Raw genomic sequence first — 21296 nt, forward strand, 5'->3', positions numbered from 1 at the left:
GCTGCATCACTAACAGCTCTCCTCCTCTGCCTCCTCCTCTTCCTCCTCCTGTGCTCAGCGCGCGGCCGTGGTGGCTGTGGGGCTCTCGGGGTCTGTCTCTGCCTGTGCCCGGTGCCATCTCCTCCTGCTACCCCCACGCTGAGTCCTGTGGGTGATGCCCGCCCGTGCAGCTGCTGGGCACGGTCAGCACTGGCTCCTGCCCCAGTGGGAAGCGTTCTGGGCCCAGCGAAGCCTGCTCGTGCCCCTTTGTGTCCGAGGCAACACGAGACGGGAGCGGGGATGGGGCAGCCACGGGCCAGCACCCACAGGAGCTGCACAGCATCACCTCTGAGGCAGAGCTCACCTGGAAGCCAGCCTGACTTGCAGGAAGGAGTGGCTGCTGTGCAGCTTCTGTTGGGGTTTGCCCCTGATTTTGGAGATTTCACACGTTTGGCTGAGTTGTAAATGTTAACCTCTCCTCTGGTCCACCTGTGAGTCAGAAACCAGCATTTTTTGTTGAGTACACCGCTGCCCAGCTGCTGCTTGGTCTTGGCCACTTACGATTTCACACTGCCTGTGCAGCCCCCGAAACAAGCCCAGCGAGAGGCAGGGGGCAAGTGGGAAGCCCTCCTTGATCTCCCTGCAAACAGAACTCAGCCTCTCGCGAGCATCTGAACGTCAGCACTGCCGCGTGCCCGAGCGAGGGGAGGCTCCGAACAGAGCCGCAGGCTTCCCTGGCAAGACGGCCAAGTAATTAGAGCTCTGCCAGACAGCTTGCAAGTGGAATTATAATATTTGTATGAAAGCCTTTTTCTCCTCTGTGCTTCCTGCTCGCTCAGTCCGCAGCTGCTGTCTCCATATCAATCACGGCGGCGCAGGGGTGCGTGGCCAAGCGGCAGCCAGGGGCGAGGTGGACTGAAGGAATGTGTGGGGTGCTGCGGAGCCGGGGGTGCTGCTGCCCTGCTTCTCACCTGCACGGGCCGGGCGCTGTGCAGCTCTTGCATGAGTGTTGCTTCAGCTCCTCCGGTTGGTGACCATCTGCCGCTCTGCCTGACCGCAGGAATGGGAAGTAGGGACACCTCCCGCGGGGCCCCGCACGCCTCCCTCCCCACCAGCAGCACCACAGGGCTTGGTTTGAACCCAAACCTGACAGCTCCACGGTGTTCTCACAGCAAATGCCTCTGCACACTGAGTCACGCTCCTCACCTTTTCTGTGTAGTACAGTAGTTATTCTTTAATACAGTGTTTAATACCATAATGTTTATAAAGATGTGAAGGGTGAGTGGCATGAGGATGGAGCCAGGCTCTGCTCAGTGCTGCCCAATGACAGGACAAAGGGCACTGGGTGCAAGCTGGAGCAGAGGAGGTTCCAGGTGAACATAAGGAAAAACTTTTTCACTGTGAGGGTGACAGAGCCCTGGAGCAGGCTGCCCAGAGAGGTTGTGGAGTCTCCTTCTGTGGAGTCATTCAAGACTTACCTGGATGTGTTGACCTACTCTAGGTGATCCTGCTATGGCAGGGGTGATGGAACTCGATGATGTTTAAGGTCCCTTCCAACCCAAACTATTCTATGACAGGGGTGATGGAACTCGATGATGTTTAAGGTCCCTTCCAACCCAAACTATTCTATGAGCTGCACGTTGCAAGCACAGCTCAGTCAACTATGGGATGTGGTTGAGGTTCAGTCCCTGGAGATACTCAAAATCAGCCTTGATGTGGCCCAGGGCAGCCTGAAGTAGTTGGAGGTGTCCTTGCTGCCTGCAGGGGGGTTGGACAAGATGACTTTTGAGGTTCCCTTCCAGCCTGTTGCAATCTGTGAAATAAAAGGTGCAGCCTGAAAATTCAACTTGAGTCGGCAATAGCTCTGTGCAACCATCAGGTTGTGCTCTGCAGCACAGAGCTACTTCCAGCTCTCTCAGCCAGGAGTTCACCTTTGTGTTACAATTTAGAGCATTGTGACATGGATTAAAAATACACTGCCCTGAGGGAGCTGACGAAATGGTGCTCAGAGCAGGAAGCACCCTGGGGACAGGTGGCAGCCCCAGAAGCAAGAGCAGGGGCAGGTTGCAACATGCGTGTGGCGTATCCCTCGGAGCGCCATTACCTCTCCCACGTCATCGCTGCATCCTCACCCGTGCTCCTTCTGGCACACATTTACTGCTGCCTCCAGGCCTGTGGGGAGTGACTGAGATGTCACTTAATGTTCTTCAGCAACAAACCTTCAACACACATGGATACCTCCACAGCTGCCCAGGTGCCTCAGCCCTTGAGTAGAATTCACAGATTGCATTGGGTTGGAAGGGACCCTCAAAGGTCATCTTGACCAAGCCCCTGCAGTCAACAGGGATGCCTCCTAGATCAGGCTACTCAGGGTCACATTGCTGGCTCATGTCCAGTTTCTCATCCCCCAACACCCCCCAAGTCCTTTCCCCTCTCACCTCATTGTCCCCCTGTCTGGATTGATATTGAGGATTGCCCCAACCCAGGTGCAGAACCTTACACTCGGTCTCATTGAACCTCATGAGATTCTCCTCAGCCCACTTCTCCAGCCTGTCCAAGTCCCTCTGGATGGCAGGCATCCCCTCCTTCAGTCTTAACAACCACACCACTCAGCTTGGTATCACTGCAGGCTGGCTGAGGGTGCCCTCAATCTCACTGTCTATAGCATTGATGAAGGTATGGAACAGCACTGCTCCCAGTTCAGCCCCTTGAGGGACATCACTTCACCATTCCTTAGAGTTTCTTCAAATCACAGGCTAAGACGGCAGCTTCCAGGTTGAGTGTTGTGGACGCTCTCCACAAGAGATTAACTACAGGGGTGCTGTTCAGTGACACACAGCAAACCCCCAGTTTCCTAGAACACACACTTCAAAGAAGTATTTGGAAGTATTTTTGGAGTCCTGCTGTGCTGGCAGTGTTGGAGCTCTGGACAAGCAGGATTGGTGCGGGGCTGCTTCGGTGCCCGTCGGCGCGCGGCTGCAGGCGCGGCTGGTGCCGGGGTTGATCTGGACGAGGGGCTGCATTAGGACGGCCCTGGAGCCGCTTCCTCTGACCCGCTGTGCCCCTTGTGTCTTGCAGGCTGCCTCCCCAGCAGCACAAGCGCTGAGCTGCCTGTCACCGCAGGGCTGGAGCTGGCGGAGCAGCCCTCGCCCTCGCTGCCGCGCACCTCCAAGAGCAGAGTCTCCGGCAAGCTGCGGCGCTCCGCCAGCGCGCTCGGCAAGGCCTCCAGCTGAGCTGCTGCGGGAGCGGAATCCCGGCCCAGGGGACCCCAGAGACCTTACCGTGGATAACGGACTGACAGCCTCTGTGGAACTCGCTGCTGGGCTGGGCGGGTGCTGAGGGGGCAGGGCCTGCTCTGATGCTCGCAGAGCCGCGGACGTGGTCGGAGCTCACCTGCGCACAGTTCACAAGCCGTGTCCGTCACACGGCCTCCAAAGGCCACAGGAGCTCTGGCCGCTGCTGGCAGCACTTCTCCTCCCCCAGCACCTGTGCACAAGTGCTGGTGTCCCATCAAGAGGGCACAAACCAGTACTGACACCACTTAGTGAATGGAACTCTAGAGCATCTCTTTTAGTCATTCCGGTCGCCACTCGATGGTGTTAGGGCCTTGCGTCTGAGTGGGGCCAAGCCTTGTACAGATGTTCCCCTCCTCTGGGGCACAGGTGAATGCTGGAGGTGCTGCCCAGCCTGTGTTGAGCCTCTGCTCCCCTCCTGTGTCCATGTCACACCCAGCTCCAATTCTGTGCACGTAGCTAAGTACTCACCAAGGAGGTCTCTTACCCACATCCAGGAGGGCACTGTCAGCTTCCCGTGCACTAAAATCAGTTTCACCATGGTGTCTTGCTCAGGGGCCTACATCACTACCTAGTATCTAACACCCTGAAGCTGATGCTGCTGTACCCACTGCTGGGTCATACCTGGCACAGCACAGCAGAGCCAGGCCCAGGCCTGAGGTGCCAGTTAGCAGCTGCTGTGCCAGTGGGGTCCAACCATTCACCCCTCTGCCTTGACTTCAGAGGGAAGCCCCTTCCTCTGCCCTGCCTTTGGCCTTGGCATTGCCCTGGCTGGTGCATGCAGTGGCTGTGGACTCCTAGAAAAACAACCCCAAATTCCCTTTGGAAGAGCCAGTGCCTCACAACTGCTTCTCACCATGCTGTGAATCATGAGACAGGCACCTCCTAGGTAACCACCTCCCCTTGTCACAACTTTGGGGCAATGGCCTGCAGCCTGACTCCTTAGTTAGAATAAACCCAACCTGAAGGCTTCTGAGGATGTGCAGGGTCCTGCTGGCCCTTTGGGTAGTACATAGAGCTTGTACTCCAAGGAGGACATGTAGCTCAGCCTACGTGGGTCATAGCTTTGTAGGGGCAATAACTTTTCATGGCTAACATCCCCTGTGTTAAAAAAACTACAGAAGAAACTCAACCTGCAGCCCCTGGGTGTGAACCAGGCCAAGGGCAGAAATCTATCACTGCTCTACCCTGAAGGGCCTCATGAAACACTGACTGGTGCTGGGCCTGAGCTCCCACCCAGCCTGGGCTGTCCTGCTCCTGGCAGCAGGGATGCAAAGCCAGTGGCTGATGTTTGACCATCAGTGTCTGCCCCAGTGCTGTGTCAGCCCCTCCTGCCCTCCTCACCTCTGGGTCCCCTTGTTGGTCTTGGTTTGGTTTGTTGCTTGGCACTGCAATGCACTCCTCTGAACTTCTCGTGGTTGGCTCTGAGGGTCACCATGGTTTTTGCACTCCCACTCCCGTGTTACTGTGACCATCCATCCGTCTGTCTGCCTGCTGGCGTCCAGCTCCGTCACTTCCCTGCAGGGAATTCTGTTTCATGAACGTTGCCACTGACACCAGGGCAGCTCCATGGGCTCTCTGGTGGGTGATTTGGTCTGAGGTGCCCAGCCCAGGGTGCTGCCGGGCTGCCCAGAGCGGCACCGAGCGTGACCCTGGCTGGGGCGTGGATGACTCAGCATCCTGCTGGGAAGAAGCCTTCACTAAGGGCTTTGACTGCCAGTTCTGCCTCACATTTTGGGTTTGCTTTCTACTGATTTTTGTGTTGGGACAGGTGATGAGGAACTAAACCACGTGTTGTCATTGAATTTATTTGCAGGGCCGGCCCGGGCAGGGCTGCCTTGTCCTTAGCACATCCATGGTCGGAAAGAATTTCATTCTCCTGAGTGAAAGGAGACTTTTCGTGTCAGAGCAATACACACCTCCGATTCAGGGAAGAATTCAAACTCCAATGGAAATGGAATTTTCCTGATGTAAAAAGAAGGGAAAAAAAACCCCAACTGAAAATACTCCTTTGTAAAGAAACATCAGCTGTGGTTTTGTACGATGAACTGGATCACGGACCTCTTCTGTTACCCCCACCCCCGGCTCAATAAATCTCGGCTCACAACAGAAGGAGCAATAAAAAGGTCCCTACCTGTGTGGTATGTGGGGGCATGGGGGGGTGCTGCAGTTCTGTGCCCACCCAGTGACGCCAGCAGCTGGTCCCAGCTGGTCCTAATCTGGGCTGCAGCCCCGGGGCACAATTCAAGCTGCCCCAATGCTGTGGCTTTGCAGATCTGAATCCCCACCTTGCATATTGCTGTCTACAACTACCTGAAGGGAGGTTGTAGTCAGGCAGAGGTTGGTCTCTTCTCCCAGGCAACCAGCACCATAACAAGAGGACACAGTCTCAGGCTGCGCCAGGGGAGGTTTAGGCTGGAGGTTAGGAGGAAGTTTTACACAGAGAGAGTGATTGCCCACTGGAATGGGCTGCCCGAGGAGGTGGTGGGGTCGCCGTCACTGGGGGTGTTCAGGGTGAGGCTTGACAGGATGCTTGGTGCCATGGGTTAGTTGATTAGGTGGTGTTGGATGATGGGTTGGACTCGATGATCTTGAAGGTCTCTTCCAACCTGGTCTATTCCATTCTATTCTATTCTATTCTATTCTATTCTATTCTATTCTATTCTATTCTATTCTATTCTATTCTCTTGGCTTGGGGGCCCAAGACCCCCCAGCCATGCTGGCTGCACCTCCTAGGCTCCCAGCTGCTCCCATAGGGTGGGTGCTTCCCACTGTTCCCAGCACTTCCTGCTGTGCAGGGTGACAGGGACTGTCTCACCCTGCCACCAACTGTGGGCTGAAGAGGAAAGAAAAGGTTTGTTGGCCTGAATCTGCCAGGCTGCTCCTGAGAATTGCTTTTGTCTGGCTGAGGAATGAATGGCTTCAGGCAAAGTCAGAGGATTTTAACCCCTTCTAAAGAATAAAAGTCAGTTGCATGTCCTCAGCAGTGTGCCTTTGTCACTGTAAGGACAGGATGGCCACAGGTGTCTCGGCCCACGTGTCAGGCACCTTACCTGGGGGGGACCGTTCACACACCACCAGACTTGCCCTTCCTGGCAGGCTCTCACACATGCCTGCAGGGTGCTCCTCTGCTGTGTGCAGATCCTGCTGCTCAAAATCCCTCTCCTTCCTCATCTGCTTGCTACAGACCACTTGTCTTCATTTGGTGGTGGGGGGTGGGTTTCATCCCATTCCCTGACACATTCCCATTGCACTGACCCCACCTCAGCAGCCACCCTGGCAGGGTAGAAGCCACAGCCCCTCATGTGACAGTGGTGTTCACTACAGCTGCCACTGCCAGGCTGGTGGCAGTTTGCTACCACCAATGGTAGCCCATCAGGAACCCCCAGCAGACTTCCACCCCAGCACTGCAGAAAGGTGCTGCTGTGGCACCCTGCTCCAAACCATGCAGCCCCTTATGCCCTAGCACCAGGCCACCTGCAGCAACATCAAACCCAACCTTCCTAATGGTGAGGTTCTGCTCCATGGAGACAGCCCTGAAGAACACGGAGTAGTCCACTCTGAGTCATAGTTCCATCAGGGTGCTCACACCTTGTGCTGGGGGGATGTTAAGGGCTTACTTGGCAGCAGCAAAAGACAGCTGGTGACAGCTGGCCACGAGATGGAGAGAGGGGATTCTGCCACTCTGCTATGCTCTAGTGAGAACTCCCCTGGAGTACTGTGGCCAGCTATGGGACCCCAACACAAGAGATACATGGACCTGAAGGAGCAGGTCCAGAGGAGGGCTACAGAGCTGATCAGAGTGATGGAGAACCTCTCCTATGAAGACAGGCTGAAAGAATTTGGGCTGTTCAGCCTGGAGAAGAGAAGGCTCTGGGGAGACCTTAGAGCTACATGTCAGTATCTGAAGGGGACCTAGAGGAAGGCTGGGGAAGGAGTGGTTAGAAGAGCTTGGAGTGTTAGGATGAGGGGCAATGGTTTGAAACTGGAGCAGGGGAGGTTTAGGTTGGACATCAGGGGGAAGCTCTTTACGGTGAGAGTGGTGAAATACTGAGAGAAAAGAGGGAAAGGAGGGGAAGGGAAGAAAATAATTTTTAAAAGGGCGGCGGGTGGGGAAGAAGAAATAGGAAAGAAAAGGAAAAAGGGAAATATGTATGTTCCTCACCCTGGTAACTAAGCTCTGCACTGCTGCACAACTGATCCTGAAGTCATCCTGCAGCCACCCACACCCTGACAGAGGTCAGGAGTCCAGTGCAGCACAGGAAGAGTCACAGACTGACAGAGTGTGGAAGGGACCCCAAGGATCATCTGGTCCAAGGTTGATAGCTGAACAGTGTAGTTGAAATAAGCTGGCCCAGCACCCTGTCAGGCTGAGCCTTAAAACTGAGCAACGTAGAGGAATCCACTGCTTCCCTTGGGAGATGATTCCAATCTCTACCTGTTCTCATGGGGAAACATTTTCTTCTCTATTCCAAAGGGAATCTCCCAGGCAGTCACTTGTCCCCATTGCCCCTTGTCTTTTCCATGTGACTCCTTGTAAAAAGGGAGTCTCCATCCTCCTGGTAGTCACCCTTTGTGTTCTGCTCCATGGTAATGAAGTCTCCCCTAGGCCTTCTCTTCCCAAGGCTGAACAAACCCAGTGCTCTCACCTTTCCTCATATGCAGGGCTTCCAGTCCTCTCTGGTCATTCTCTTCACCTCAGCTCCCCCAGCACGTAAGAAAAGGTTTGGAAAATTAAGTTTTTTAGGTTAACAAATTTTTCAGTCTGAACTGGCAGCATTCCTCTGGCTCTGGGCAAGGCAGTTGGGGCCCAAGAGAGAAGGCAGGAACCAGCTGGCTTTGTGCTCCCTGGCCTTTGAAGCCCCAGGAGTTTATTATTATTTATTAACAGTGATGCTTTCCCAGAGGCCAGGAGGTGTCAGTGGGGCTGCCTGTTAGCAACAGCAGCCAAGTTACCGTAACAGGAGGATGGCTTCCCAAAGGTGTCCCAGCGCTGGCTCTCCTCTGTGCCCACGACATTGCCACGGCCGTGCCAGCGCCCTGCCTCCACGCACACCGCTGCCTGGTTTCAGTCCCTTCCTGCCTGCACTGGGGTAAGAACAGAAACACCAGGAGCTGGGGAGGGAGTATCACTGGGATCACAGAAATCACAGAAACATTCAGATTGGAAAAGACCTTCATGATCACCAAGTCCAACCAATAGCCCTGCTCTGCAAGGGTCACCCCTACACCATAGCCCCAAGCACCACATCCAAACCACCTTTAAACACATCCAGGGTTGGTGACGCCACCACCTCCCTGGGCAGCACATTCCAATGCCTGACCACTCTTGCTGGGAAAAACTTCTTCCTACTGTCCAGTCTAAACCTACCCAGTCATAGCTCGAGGCCATTCCCTCTTGTTCTATCACTAATTACCTATGAGGAGAGACCAGCACCAACCTCTCTAACACCTCCTTTCAGGTAGTTGTAGACAGCAATGAGGTCTCCCCTCAGCCTCCTCTTTTCCCAACTAACCATCCCCAGCTCCCTCAGTCTCTCCTCATCAGATTTATTCTCCAGGCCCTTCACAGCTTCCTTGCCCTCCTCTGCCCTGGCTCCAGCACCTCCACATCTCTCCTGTATTGAGGTGCCCAAAACTGGACCCAATACTCGAGGTGTGGCCTCACCAGCACTGAGTACAAGGGGACAATCCCCTCCCTGCTCCTGCTGGATGTTTGTGCCTTGGCACTATGATCTTTGCAGCTGTGAGCTTAAGGAGGATTCATTTTCACACAAACCCTGCTGGTGTCCTGCGCCAGAGCTGTTGTCTATAGGACAGCCCCAGGAGACGGAGGGCCACGCTTGGGCTGCCCATCTCCCCATGGAACAGATCAGATGTCTCCATGAGGCAGACCTCTGTAATGGGGACTCTCACCTAAATTTAGTGGAGACTCTCTAAATCCATAATGAGGTCGTTTATCTACATGGAAGGGTTTGAGCTGTTTGAATGCAAGGTGTGGCCCTGGCACCACCATCCTTCACCTGGGTGCCCAACTCGCTGCACTGTGCAGCTAGCCTAAACACCCACGAGGACCCAGCACCCTTGCAGGTGGATGACAGGACAGGAGGAGTGTCAGCACTGCCAGCCCACATCACCCTGTGGCACACTGCATCACCACACATCATCCTGTGGCACTGTGTGCCCACCTGGGACGGCCAGGCAGACGCTCCTGCAGCTCCAAGAACTGTTTTCCAATCCACCAGCTCACTACCAAGCAATGTGGGTGACTGAACAAGTTGGCATGGGGAAGAGATCTGAGATCCATGGCAAAACCCCTGTCCCCAGCCCATTCCTGGGCTTGCCCCAGTGCCTGGGACACCTCCCACCCTCTTGCTGGGCACAGCCAATCCCCAGAAGCTTTGGGTATGCCTACATGTGTCTCCCAGCAGCTCCTCCAAGGGAGGCAGCCAGCAGACTGATGGCTGCAAGTGGCAGGTTGTTGATACCAAAATTGCTGAAAAATGACACTAGAGAAGTAGAGAAGTGGCACCACAGAGACTGTTCCTCTGCTGGCAGCTGGCTCTTCCCAGCTTCCTGCTCGCTCTCTGCCCACAATGGTATTCAAGTTGCATCTTTGAGGACCCTGAAGGTCCCTGCAGCCTGTAATTAATCTCCCTGGTTCCTTTCAGTTTGCAACCAACCTGTTCCAAACCATGTGTTCAGCTCTTTGTGTGCTGGGAGGAGAGGAAGGCTCTGGCAGTTCACAAACCAGGCAGACATCTCTGCCCCTGAGCCTGGGGAGCGAGCGAGCCACCTCCGGACCTGAGCACCAACCGCCGCCAAGAACTGCAGCTCGCGTCACACTCGGGGCAGGATCAGCACTTTCCATGGTGCCCAGACCTGTTCCTGCTGGATGCACTGAGAGGCATCAGCAAATTGATTTGTTAGCTGACAGCAGGAGGCTTTGTTTGCACAGCCCTGGCCTGCTGGATGGTGAGAGCATGGCACCGAGACCGCGGCACCTGCATTCCCAGAAGCTGCTGGGTTCAGGGCTGGGTGAGCTCTGACTTTGGCCAATTCACCACCTTCCAGCACATCCACCAAGCTAAACCTGAGCTTGAGGGTCTCATGGCCAAGGAGGCAGAGGCAAAGGGAGCCAGGTTGAGGTCCAAATTTCAGGTCTGGGCTGGTGGGAGCAGCTCCATGCTGGAGCAAGTTGCCGAGGGGTGGGGACAGAGTCCTCCTCAAAATACCACCCAAAGGAGGCCTGCCATGAGCAGCCATGGTGACACGATGCCCCTTGCTGCCTGAGGCACGAAATGGAGATGCTGAGCTGGTGCCTCACAAAGCTCTTCTCCAAAGCTTGGCAGCAGTGCAGCTGATGGAAGGAGTGGTGCAGCCTGCGCAGCTCCACAGCTCTCTGCCAAGGCTGCTGCAGAGCATAAAGTGATGCCAAAATCAGTTGTGTTTGTGAAGAGAGCCCAGTTTCCAAAGCACTCCAGAGTCACCCCTCCTTACTCCCCCCACAAAACGAGCCCCCACTAACAACACTTCTCCCTAAAGGGTTAGGGTCCCATCAGCAGAAGATGCTGAGGTGTGGGTGCTCATGGCCACTACACCAGCTCCCTAAGCCTAGGGAATTCTTCTGAGCCCAACAGACTTTATCTGGCTCCCAAGAGGCCAGGCATGAATTTACTTGACTATAGGGAAATCGAGAGTGGCATGAAGCAGCTGTGCCACAGGCTCAGAGCGAATACTTCAGCAGGGGCACTGCCACGGTGGTGCGGATGGAGCCTCTCTGAGGGATGGGCCGGGAGAGCCTGGCCTGCCTGGCCCACAGGCAGCTGTGACAGCCCAGCACTTGGGGCTTTCCAAGGCCAGGGCAGGTGGGAAGAGCAAACCCACAGGTTTCTTCCCAAGCACGTTTTGCTGCCTGCATCTCTCAGCATATCAGTTTACAACTGAAACCACAGCTTCACCTAGACCTGAAGGCAGTCCCACGATAACCAAGCTGGTTTCCTAGGAATCAAGGCAGGAGGAGCACACTGGCTCTGGTGCTTTTCAGTCTGACTGAACAAGGAGGGGAAAAAACCCAAACCCCCAAAACCTTTCTGTTAGAAAGATTTTTCTGTCTAGAAGCTTTGCTCAGACAATTTCCTGGGGAGCTTCCCTGCAGGAAGCTCCAGAAGATCACCTGCCATGACAAAGCAGCAGCATCTCAGACCAGAGCCTTTGGGTGAGTGAAGATGACAAGAACAGCTTCTTCCCATCAGCAAAAGCCTCAAAGCCATTATGGTCCTGGAGACAAAGTGTGACAAACACCCAAGCCAAGACCTCTCAGCCCAGCCTCGGCCCTTCACTTGCGTCCAGGGCTGCCAAGCAGATCTGTGTGCCCTGAGATAGCTTCTCCTGCTGGCAAAGGGAGAGATCCTTACTGCAACACCTGAGAGGGGTTTCACTGACCCCCTATATCTTCCCTCTTACACTGATTTTTGCTAAGAAGATTAAGAAGCTACCTTTTGCCCAAACCCATGTAAACCCCACACATTGGCGCCTTCCCACCTTCCTAGGAGTCCTGGCACACCTGGCTTGCCAAAACCCTGTGGTTATTATGAGGATGCTGCAGAAATCCCTCTACAGAACAGAGCGGGACCAGGCAGAATCAGGCCCTAGCCTTGAGAGGAATCACACCAAAGCTTGGCCCTCCTTGCACCAGCCTCCACAGCTCATAGTGAGAGCTGGGTGCAGCCTCCCCACAGAGTCCCTTACCCACACCTCAGCAAGCTGAGCACCAGAAGCCACCCATGCAAACAGCAGATTCCCTCCTAGGCAAGGATTCCCATTCTCCACTGCTCCTTCCAAGATGCTCCCCCCCATCGGGTTTTCCCTGTAACACCTCCCAGGGAAGCTCTTCCATGGCGCTTTCCAGCAGCAGAGCACGGGGGCAACCTGTGCAGTCCACGGGCAGGGCTCAGGCTCCAGCCTGGAGCTGGGGCCCGCAGCGTGCGGTGGCGCCACAACCTTCCCCCCCGGACCGGACACACCTCGCACCCTGCTCCTCTCTCTCCTGCCTTTAATTCCCTTTTAATTAATCTCATCAAAAGGTGCGGAGCAGGCTGGTGCCTAGCAGGGAATCCTGCCAGCTGAAGCCCAGGGTCTGGCCTCGGTTCCTCCCAGAGCACCCTCCAGGGAGAAGCAGGAGGGGGGCAGAGGTGAATTTGAAAATATTTTATTTGAATAGTAAATAATTATACAGTTGAAACAGTTCTATCCAAGCACTCTATAAATAGCTAACAGTTAAGAAAATAATGTGTGTAGAAAAAGAGATTGCATCTAAAAGTAAGAGCTGTCAGCTGCACAGGATAAAATGGTTAAGACCGTGAGTTATTCTAGGTATAAAAAGTTAAAACCTTCTTTTTCTTTTCTTTTCTTTCTTTTTTTTAGCAGATCCCTTGAGAAAAAAAGATCTTCTAAAAATGCACAGTGAAATGGCAGGCAGGGGAGACAAAAATAAAAGGAAGGAAGAAAAGAAAGAAAGAAAGAAAGAAAGAAAGGGGGGGAAAAAAAGCACTTTAGAGTATCTGCAATCAAATAATATCAATCTTCATAATTAATATAAATAAATAAGGAATAAATAACATAATTACTCAAACCAACATATACAGATAGTCAACTCATGAGCTAACCTCGGGGAGGGCAAACCCAACAGAAACAGAGTTGGCATGTCATGGTTAAGGCAGTTTTCTACAGCATTTTCTGGAGACCATCAACAGCAGAGTCAAGGCATTTGTGGCTATACTAAGGGAAAGTCTCGTTTCTCCTCAAGCGGTTTGATCTGTTCACAATTAGAAAAACCGAGACGAACGGACAAAAAAAAAACCGACCCCAACAAACAAACAAACAAAAAAAGAGGCAAAAAAAAAATAAGAGAAAAGCCAACAACGACAACAAAAAGAAACAAAAAGACCCCGGAAAGGTAAATGTAAAGCCAGATTCCAGCAGTTCACAAGCCGTATTAAAGCTAATCGTGTGGCGAGTCCGAAGCGCAGCCTGCGGGACGGGCTCAGCGGCGGCCCCGGGAGCGGCCCCGGTCCCCGGGAAGGCACGGGCGGCTCTAGCAGGCGGGACGCAGCGGCACCTGGAGCAGGATGACCTGCCTGTTCTCGGAGGGATGGCACTTGTTGATATGCCGGGTGAGGCCGGGCGAGCTGTAGAAGGTGGCCGGGCAGTACTTGCAGGGGAAGACCTGGGCGGCGTGCAGGAGGCGGAGGTGCCGCTCCTGACTGCTCTTGCTGGGAAAGGTCTCCCCGCAGACCGGGCACAAGCGGCACTCGGCGGAGGGCGGCGCGGGCGGCTCCTCGGCGGCGGGCTCGGGGGCCGGTGCGGACCCCGGTGCGGGTGTCGGGTGCCCCAGCAGGTGCTTGCGCAGGTAGGCCTGCCGGCGGAACCGCTTGGCGCAGCGGGGGCACTCGAAGAGCCCCTCCTCGGAGCCGGCCTCCGAGGCGCCGCCGGGGCTCGGCGTGTCCCGCTCGCTGCCGCTCCCGCTGCCGCTCCCGCCGCCCGCCTCCTTCGGCGGCTCCTCCGCCGGTGCCCTGCCCGCCTCGGGACCGCTTTTGGCGGCAGGCGGGCGCGGCTTGTGCCAGCGGCGGTGGGAGGCGAGGTTAGCGGGGCAGGAGAAGACCTTGTCGCACTCGGGGCAGCGGTACTCCACCCGGACGATGCGGGAGCAGCGGTGCTGCGCCAGCGCGAAGGGGTCCCCGTACTCCTCCTTGCAGAGCTGGCAGATGAACTCGCCGAGCGGGCGGGCGCAGCCGCCCCGCGCCTTAGCCGGCGTCTCCACCGGGCCCTCCTTGATGCGCAGCCCCAGCACCGGCGACGTGGTCACCTCGTCCTCGAAGGTTAGCTTGCGGATCGCCTTCGCCTTCTTGCCCGACGGAGCCTTTTGCCGCCCGGGCTCCGCGGAGGCCGGTGGGCGCTTGGCGGGTTGTGGGCGGCTGGAGACGGGCGGCGCGGCCGCGGCAGGCGCGGCGGGGGCTCCGCCGGCACCAGGACCGGCAGTGGTGCCGGCGGCGACGTGGCCGGCGGGCGGTTCAGCGTGGCCAGCGGCGGCGGCAGCCCAGAGCTTGAGCTCAGCCGGGGCGAAGAGGAGCGGGTCCATGGTGCCGGGCACGGCCGGGGCAGGAAAGGACTCGGCAGAGACGGGGGAACCCAGGCTGAAGCCTCGCTCCAGATACTTGTCCCTACTGACTGGCCGCGTGGGGCTGTACAGCGCCTGCACGGCGGCATCGGGCGTCCCGAACGGCACCGGCGGCGAGTCCCGCGGCGGCGGGGCGGCGGGACAGACGGGCGGCGGGGCACCGCCGGCGGGGAGCGGCGGGCCGGCAGCGGCGGCCTCGCGGCAGCAGCGTGCACGGTACGAGACAGGGGTGGGCCGCCGGCTGCGCTTCACCAGGAAGCCGCGGGGCATCTTCGCGCCGGCTCCGGGCCGGTAGCGGCCGCGGCGCACGCTGATCTCTGCGACGCGCTCTGCCCTGCCCACCGCGCCGCCACCGCCGCCTTTAAGCGGCCCGGGGCCATTGTTCGGCCCGGCGGCGGCGGGGCGGGCCAATCAGCGGCGGCGCGGCGGGCGGCGGCGGGCGGGGCGGGTGCACCTGAGCCCGCGCGGCCCCCGCCCGCGGCACACGCCCGGCCCCGCCCCCGCCCGGCCCGGCACGCGCGCGCCTTTGTGTGCCGCCCCGGGGCCACTGCCCCCCCTCGACCGTGCCGGGACCGGCGGGGGCTGGGGCCGCGCAGCCCGGCGGCGACAGGGACTGGCGGCAGCTGTCCGCGGAGCTGTCCCCGCCGCGGTGTGAAGCCGGGACGGTGGCTCTGTCCCCGCGAAGTCCGGCACGGCGGGCAGGCTGTGGGTGGGGGTAGGCCAGCACCGGGAGCTCGGGGGGAAGGAAACTTAGCGCAGGAGGAGGAAAAAGTCGCTTGTGCGGCGGGTACCGGCAGAGTGGGGGGGTGGAAAAGGCTGACCGCCGGGAGGGGGCGGCCCGTAGATAAAGCGGATGGGTTCTGTCCGCCGCCTGCATCAGGTGCTAAACGAAAAGTCTAACCAAACCGGGAAGAACAACCAACGGGCCTGCGGCGGCGGCCTGGTGCCCGCTAATATTGTGAGGGACCTAAGCCCCGTGGTACCGAACGGCGCCGCGGCCGATCCGACGGGGCCGTGACCGGGAAGCGCCGCAGCCCTTTCCCCGCGAATCGGCAGATCTCGCTAGCGGTAACCTGTTACGCGGTGCGCCCTCCGCCCGGGCCGCCCCTGCCGCGGGGACCGGAACACTTCATGTCGCTCGCCGCTCTTCCCGCTTTCCCCGAGCAGCCCCGGGCCGGCCTGACTCCGCGGCAGCGGTGGCACGGCTCCCGAGTGTGTCCGTCCCAATGGTTACGCGTTCGGTGCAAGGCGACGCAGCTAACATGCGGGGACGCCCCTCTCTCCCCGTCCACCTCCCGCATGCCACCGCGGGGTGTAAAAGCAAACACCCCGAGCTCCGGTGCAGCGGACGGACCCGGGTAGGATGCTCCCGACACGCTGCCCGGGCTGCGTTTGCAGGGACCGGGGTGGAGGTCAGCGTCCGCTCCCGGCTGTACGAGGTGCCAAGTGCCCAGCAGCAGGTGCAGCCTCTGTGGACCGAGCCCCGGGCCCCTTAACCCTTTGTCCGCGACCGGGCCCACGCGGGGATTTGCGCGGGGCGCTCCGCGCCGCAGCCCGCAGGGGCGGGCGGCCGGGCCGCGCTGCTCGGCGCGTCGCAGGTGGTGGCAGGGCGCGGGGGGGTGGCGGGGCTGTCCCCTGCTGCGAGCAGCCGGCCGGCCCCGGGAGTGCGACCTCCCCCCCCCCCCCGCTGCGGGTCCCTTTGTGGGGGGCGGCGGGGGCACGCGGGCGGCACGCGAGCGAGCGGCGGCCCCCCCGGAGTCGCTCCCCCCCGCCCGCCGCCTTTGTGCGCCTCATTAGCATAAAGCTGCGCGACCTTCCCGGCGGGCGGCACAAAGGGCGCGGAGAAACCGGGCCGGGCGGGGGGAGCGCCCGGCACCGGGGGCCGCCGAGACACCCTTGCCGCCGGGCCGGGCCGGGCCGGCCATAGTCGGGTCCTGCGGGGGCGTAGGGCCAATGCTATGTGTTCGCCCTGCCCGTGTTATCCCCCCCCGCCATCCCGCCTGGTGGGGACAGGCGTGCGGCGGGGCGGGGCGGCCCGCTGCGCATTAGCATACAGCTGCGGGCCCGCCGGGCACGCGCCGCTGCCCCCCCGCCGGGGCTGCACACCGAGAGCCGGGCCCCCTTCCCCCGCCGGGGCTACACACAGAGTACTCCCTTCCCCGTCGAGGCCCTCCCGTTACCCGCGGCGCGGCTTTTACGCAAGCGGGCTGCCGCTGTCCTGTGGAACCGGCGCTGTCGTCTCACCTGCGGCGGGCGAGGGTCCGGTGGCGGCTGGCTCTACCGGGCTGTACATGGGCAGGTGGTAGCGATGGCGGCGCAGGTAGCGAAGGATGGGCTCCCGCAGCTGCGGCGGGCAGGGACTCTGCTCCGTGAGGTCCTCTGGGGTCGACTTGGCGGCGGTGGGCAGCCCGACAACCTGCAAGGCACAGCCGTCAGAAGGGCACCCCGGGAAGCGCAATCACACGGGATCGCGCCCCCGAGTCATTAAGTGTGACGATGGGGGCCAAAAACGGCGTGAAAACGCATCGGGGGTGATACGCGTGGAGGGAAGAGGGCGCGGAGCAGAGCTGGCACCCAGCGGCGCCGAGGGCCCGGGCAGGCACCGCTCCCTGAAAAGCATCAGCTGGGCTGGCTGCCCGGTGAACCGGCGCTTCCCTCGAGAGCATGGTGGCTGCGCCGGCCCTGCTCGGTTGTTTTTCCCCCTAGAATGACCCTCATGGTACACGGCCACACATGGAAGGTCTGCATGGGACTGACCCAACGTCTCTGTGTGCGGGAGCCCGTGGACGTGCCACGGCCCGGGCCACTCGCTCACCGGAGGAGATTTCTCTCGGTGACTCATTTAGCGGTTGCTTCCAAGTGACTTCCCGAAGCAAGCCCAGCTGCCATTCAAGAACCAGCCCATTATTTCCCATCGAGGACGAGTGCCGTTTTTAGACACTCGCCGCACACGTGTGCCCTCGGCTTGCTGTGACACTCCAACAGCTGATGTAGGTGCAAAAGCCCAGCCCTGCCATCTGCATGTTTGCATCGCTGGAGCCCTGCATGTCGCAATAAACACAATGTTTGTGATCCTGCCGAGGGGTAAACATCGCCCGTGCCATCGCCTGCTTCCAGCCACAGGCAGCAGCAGCCCCTGCCAGAGCCAGGCATACAGCAAGCACAGCACCGGGGTGCAGTTTGAACACACACGCACGCACACACACACTCCTAGTTTCCATCCCAGCTATAACTGGCTTTTCCATGTGTATTTCCTTACTGCTGGTGAACATGTCCATAAATATTATCCCTAAAAGCATGAGACCCATCTCCAATTTCTGTGGAAAGTGTCACAACTGACTTCTGTGTATTTACACTCACTGTTCTTAAACATCCCTTTCAAAGGTGTCTTTGCCCCTCCTTTTGACATGTCCTTACTAGCTTATCTCCATGTAAAGAGAGCTGGAGCATGAGCAACAGGAGGCAAAAGCAGAAATCTGTTGCTCCATAGCAAAAAACACCCAGTCCTGAGCCAAATGCAGTAGATCTGTTGCTCCATATTAAAAATACACCCAGTCCTGAAGCATTTAAGATATATGGTATCTACCTGCTGGCCTAGAAGGAGCACCCCAGGACAAGACAAAAATGTGACGTTTAGTAAATATGGTTAAAATCACCCCGAAGAAACTTCATATAATAAGACAAAAAAGGTAAAGCCAGATTTGTGTTCAGCTGCAGATACAGTCGGCTGTGTTCATGTAAGCAGTTAGGACTCACAGAGGTGCTTTCAGTCCCCTCAGTGAGACTGGTTTTTGTGTGGCAGGATGACTGCAACAAGACAAGGGTAAGGCAAGTGAGTCTTTTCATTTGTAGGACACCAATTCCCCTTTTCTCTAAAGTTGTTCCCACTTACAGCACATGAAATGTGCTTGAATGATGGCAAGAAAAACACTTCTCATCAGGCCTCCCATTCAGCACAGGATTTCATTTTGTGCTCTTTCATAGCTGACTTCCAAGAGAATCTCAAATAAACCTGCACTGAGGCACTTTCTGTATCGTGACAATAGAAAGAAAATTGCACCTGGCCCTTCTGGGAGGAGGCTGCGTCCAGCGTGTGGGTGGCTACAGCCGCGACACACGGCAGCACGCCAGCCAGCCTGGGCCACCAAAACAGGTGGGCTACAGCCTATGCAGTGTCCCTTCCTTTTGTCACCCTGCCTTCATTTCCCCTTGGTTCCGTTTGTTTGCTCTCAGCTGAAAGCTCAGTGAGCACGCACTTTCAATTACGGCTGTGGCACGGGATGCCACTGAGCTGAACAAAAGCAGCGTGAGGAGAGAGAGGCTGAATCTGTCCCGAGCAGTGGACTGCAAGTATCAAGATCCCGACTGCAAATTATGTTTGACATCAGTCAGAAATTCATCAGGGGTGGGGGAGGCAGTTCTTGGGGCTGTTAAAAAAGCCTGCTACAGTTAACAGTTCCCGGGCTGCAGTGGGATTTGGAGGCAAAGTTAAGGGCTGCTGAGACTTCATGCCTCCATCTACTGTACTGTAAATAGTGCTAGCAAACAATTTCATCCTTAGTCAGGAAATTTATTTATGACTGAAAAAAAGCCAGTTGCTTTCACTCTTTCAGCTACAAAAGCTGTTTCCCTGTGGGTAGATGTTGAAAAAAAATGTCCTTTTCCTAGGCTCAGCTGAGATGGGTTTAGGATGGCCAGTAGTGTATTTGTGTTAGGAAACATTAATTAAAAAGGGGGATAACTGAACAAATAAGCCTCCAGATTCTGCTTAGGCAGATGTACTAAAGTGCATGTGTAAAGCAAAAAGGCTGTGAGGGAAAAGAAGGTAAAGTTCTACTGGCGAATATGAAAACGTGCCCAAGTCACAGAGCCGAGCAATGTGCCGTCCTTGGTGAACTCCCCCTGTGAGGACTAGGATCTGCTCAGGTTTCCCAGAGGAAATAGCTAAACAGAAAGGTAAGGCTTCAGGAGAAAGATGGGAGAAGAAACCCAAGTGAGCAACACTAACAAATTGCCTAAATACTAAAATGCAGTCGCCAGTCATTTCTCTTACCTGTTCCGACCCCAGGATTTGGCGCAGTTCCTTCTTGAGATCAATAAACCGATCGTGATAGATGGCCATGGACCAAGGCTCCCTGAAGTAGCTGGTTAAAAAAGAAGAAATTTAGTTATCCTGTGAACCTCTCATTAACCACTAATAAAGTATTTACCTGCTTTTTTGCCTTTATAAATTACAGTTCTGGACCCATCGTGATCGTTTGTTCATAAAATGCCTCCTGTAACAGCATGGTCAATCAATTCTTTTAATGGATGTTCCTGATGTACAGCCAGCTTCAGTAATTACATTTAAAGTGGCTTAATTCAGAGCTGTGGCAAGACCCAGTGAAGAATCCTGATTTTATCAGAATTTAAAAGCCTGAAGACCTGCAAAGAACGGTGTCTCCATTATCTGTCCTCATTTGAGAAAAGCAGATTGCAGGATTAACTGAACCGCTGCATAAACAAATTAAATTTGTGTAGACAATGACACAAATGTTGTTCATCATTAAGGTTTCTGGATTAATACAGGCCAGAAAAACAGGCCACCGTGGTGTTGCAATATGTTCTTTGCACCAGCTCGCTGCAGCTAAATTCAACCCCTTTTTTTCTGGGAGGGTTAGCTCTGCTAACTTTTTCTTTCAGCAGCGGTGTTTTGTGACAGCGTTCGGGGGAGGGGGGGGGAAGAAAATGGTGAAAGGATGGAGAAGGCAAAACTTGATGCAGAACCTCCAGGTTGCAAGTGGAACTGGAGGCAGCTGAATTACAGAGCTGTGATTGATTTCTCTTTCCTCTATGAGGAAAAATAATTTCTACGGCTCCAGTGACATGCCCCCCCCTGTGTGTAACTCTTGTTAACGCTAACTGGAGTCAGGAGGTGCAGCACGTTCCTCCCAGCAAGGGTTGAACAAATGTCAGCAGGGTCACCCAGGAAGTTTGAAGATGGGTGCGCGTGTGTGGCTGTGCCTGACACATGGCAGCAGCATGCTTGGCACTGCTCTCAGGAATCAGCTGTCTAGTCTTTGAATGAACATCTGGAGAGAGCAACTTAGAAGGTGCCACAATGGTTTAATAATTCTGGCAGATCTGCACACAGCAAACTGGTGTGCAGGTTCCTTTTTGCACAAGATTGTATTTTCATTCCTGTCACATGGCAGGATTTCCTTCTCCCACTCTCAATGGATCTCCAGCTCTCACTGATGCCCTGATGCTCTGCACAATTAAAACTAGTCTGGACCTGACAGGACTTGGCTGAGCTTTTACACACTCATCCCATCATGAGCTCTCTTCTCTGTGTCCGTTCATCTCACAGCTTCACAGGCTGCACTGGGTTGGAAGGGACTCTCAAAGGTCATCTTGCCCACCCCCCCCCATAATCAGCACAGACACCTTGTGGTAGTTTTAGGCTATGCCTTTAAAATTTTTTCACAGATCTTGACCAGAAAGTAGTAAAATATAAATAAATCAGTACTGGGTGTAAAAAGGAAAATGATAATAGTTCTAAAGAATCCCATTGGAAAGGTAACAGACTGAAGCTACTACTGTCAACAGCTTCTCGCTTCTTTGGGCTGGGGGACACTAAGTGGCTTTACTGGCCTTGGCTGCACTGCTTTTGTTGTGACTGGTATGAACCCACCCCAACTTCTCTGCTCTGTCTCTTGTCCCTTTTATGTACAGGGGGGAAAGGGGGAGCAGGGAGGGAGAAGCTATTAGCTTCCTCTGGTCTTTGACCAGGGGGGTCCTTGTGCTGTTCATTAATTGTAAATACCTGTAAATACTGTAAATACTGTGTATTTTGTACAGAGTCA

General features: G+C 56.2%; 3 protein-coding genes across 4 annotated transcripts in view; 1 reads left to right on the forward strand and 2 right to left on the reverse strand.

Moving 5' to 3' along the window:
* Positions 1–4549, forward strand: part of RALGAPA2 (Ral GTPase activating protein catalytic subunit alpha 2) — a 138398-nt gene extending 133849 nt beyond the window's left edge. The window contains exon 39 of the mRNA XM_054179713.1: positions 3058–4549. Within this exon, the coding sequence (XP_054035688.1) occupies positions 3058–3212 (155 nt within the window). The 3' untranslated portion in view covers positions 3213–4549. The remainder of the gene's footprint in view (positions 1–3057) is intronic.
* A 3707-nt stretch (positions 4550–8256) lies between these two features.
* The window catches only part of CFAP61 (cilia and flagella associated protein 61), a 126547-nt gene continuing 113507 nt past the window's right edge, over positions 8257–21296 (reverse strand). Inside the window, exons 19-21 of one of the 2 annotated variants that reach the window (XM_054179708.1) lie at positions 19505–19595; positions 16696–16867; positions 8257–8360 (exon numbers count right to left, since the gene is read on the reverse strand). In XM_054179708.1, the coding sequence (XP_054035683.1) occupies positions 8341–8360; positions 16696–16867; positions 19505–19595 (283 nt within the window). In that variant the 3' untranslated portion in view covers positions 8257–8340. Of the gene's footprint in view, positions 8361–16404; positions 16868–19504; positions 19596–21296 lie in introns of those variants that run through there. The other variant, XM_054179709.1, reaches the window with a different exon arrangement.
* Positions 13175–14826, reverse strand: INSM1 (INSM transcriptional repressor 1). Its single transcript, XM_054179710.1, has one exon. It carries the CDS (start codon positions 14719–14721, stop codon positions 13369–13371), a length of 1353 nt encoding a protein of 450 aa, XP_054035685.1. The 5' UTR covers positions 14722–14826; the 3' UTR covers positions 13175–13368.

The sequence above is a fragment of the Dryobates pubescens genome, chromosome 3, assembly GCF_014839835.1.
Source record: "Dryobates pubescens isolate bDryPub1 chromosome 3, bDryPub1.pri, whole genome shotgun sequence".
Classification (NCBI taxonomy): Eukaryota; Metazoa; Chordata; class Aves; order Piciformes; family Picidae; genus Dryobates; species Dryobates pubescens.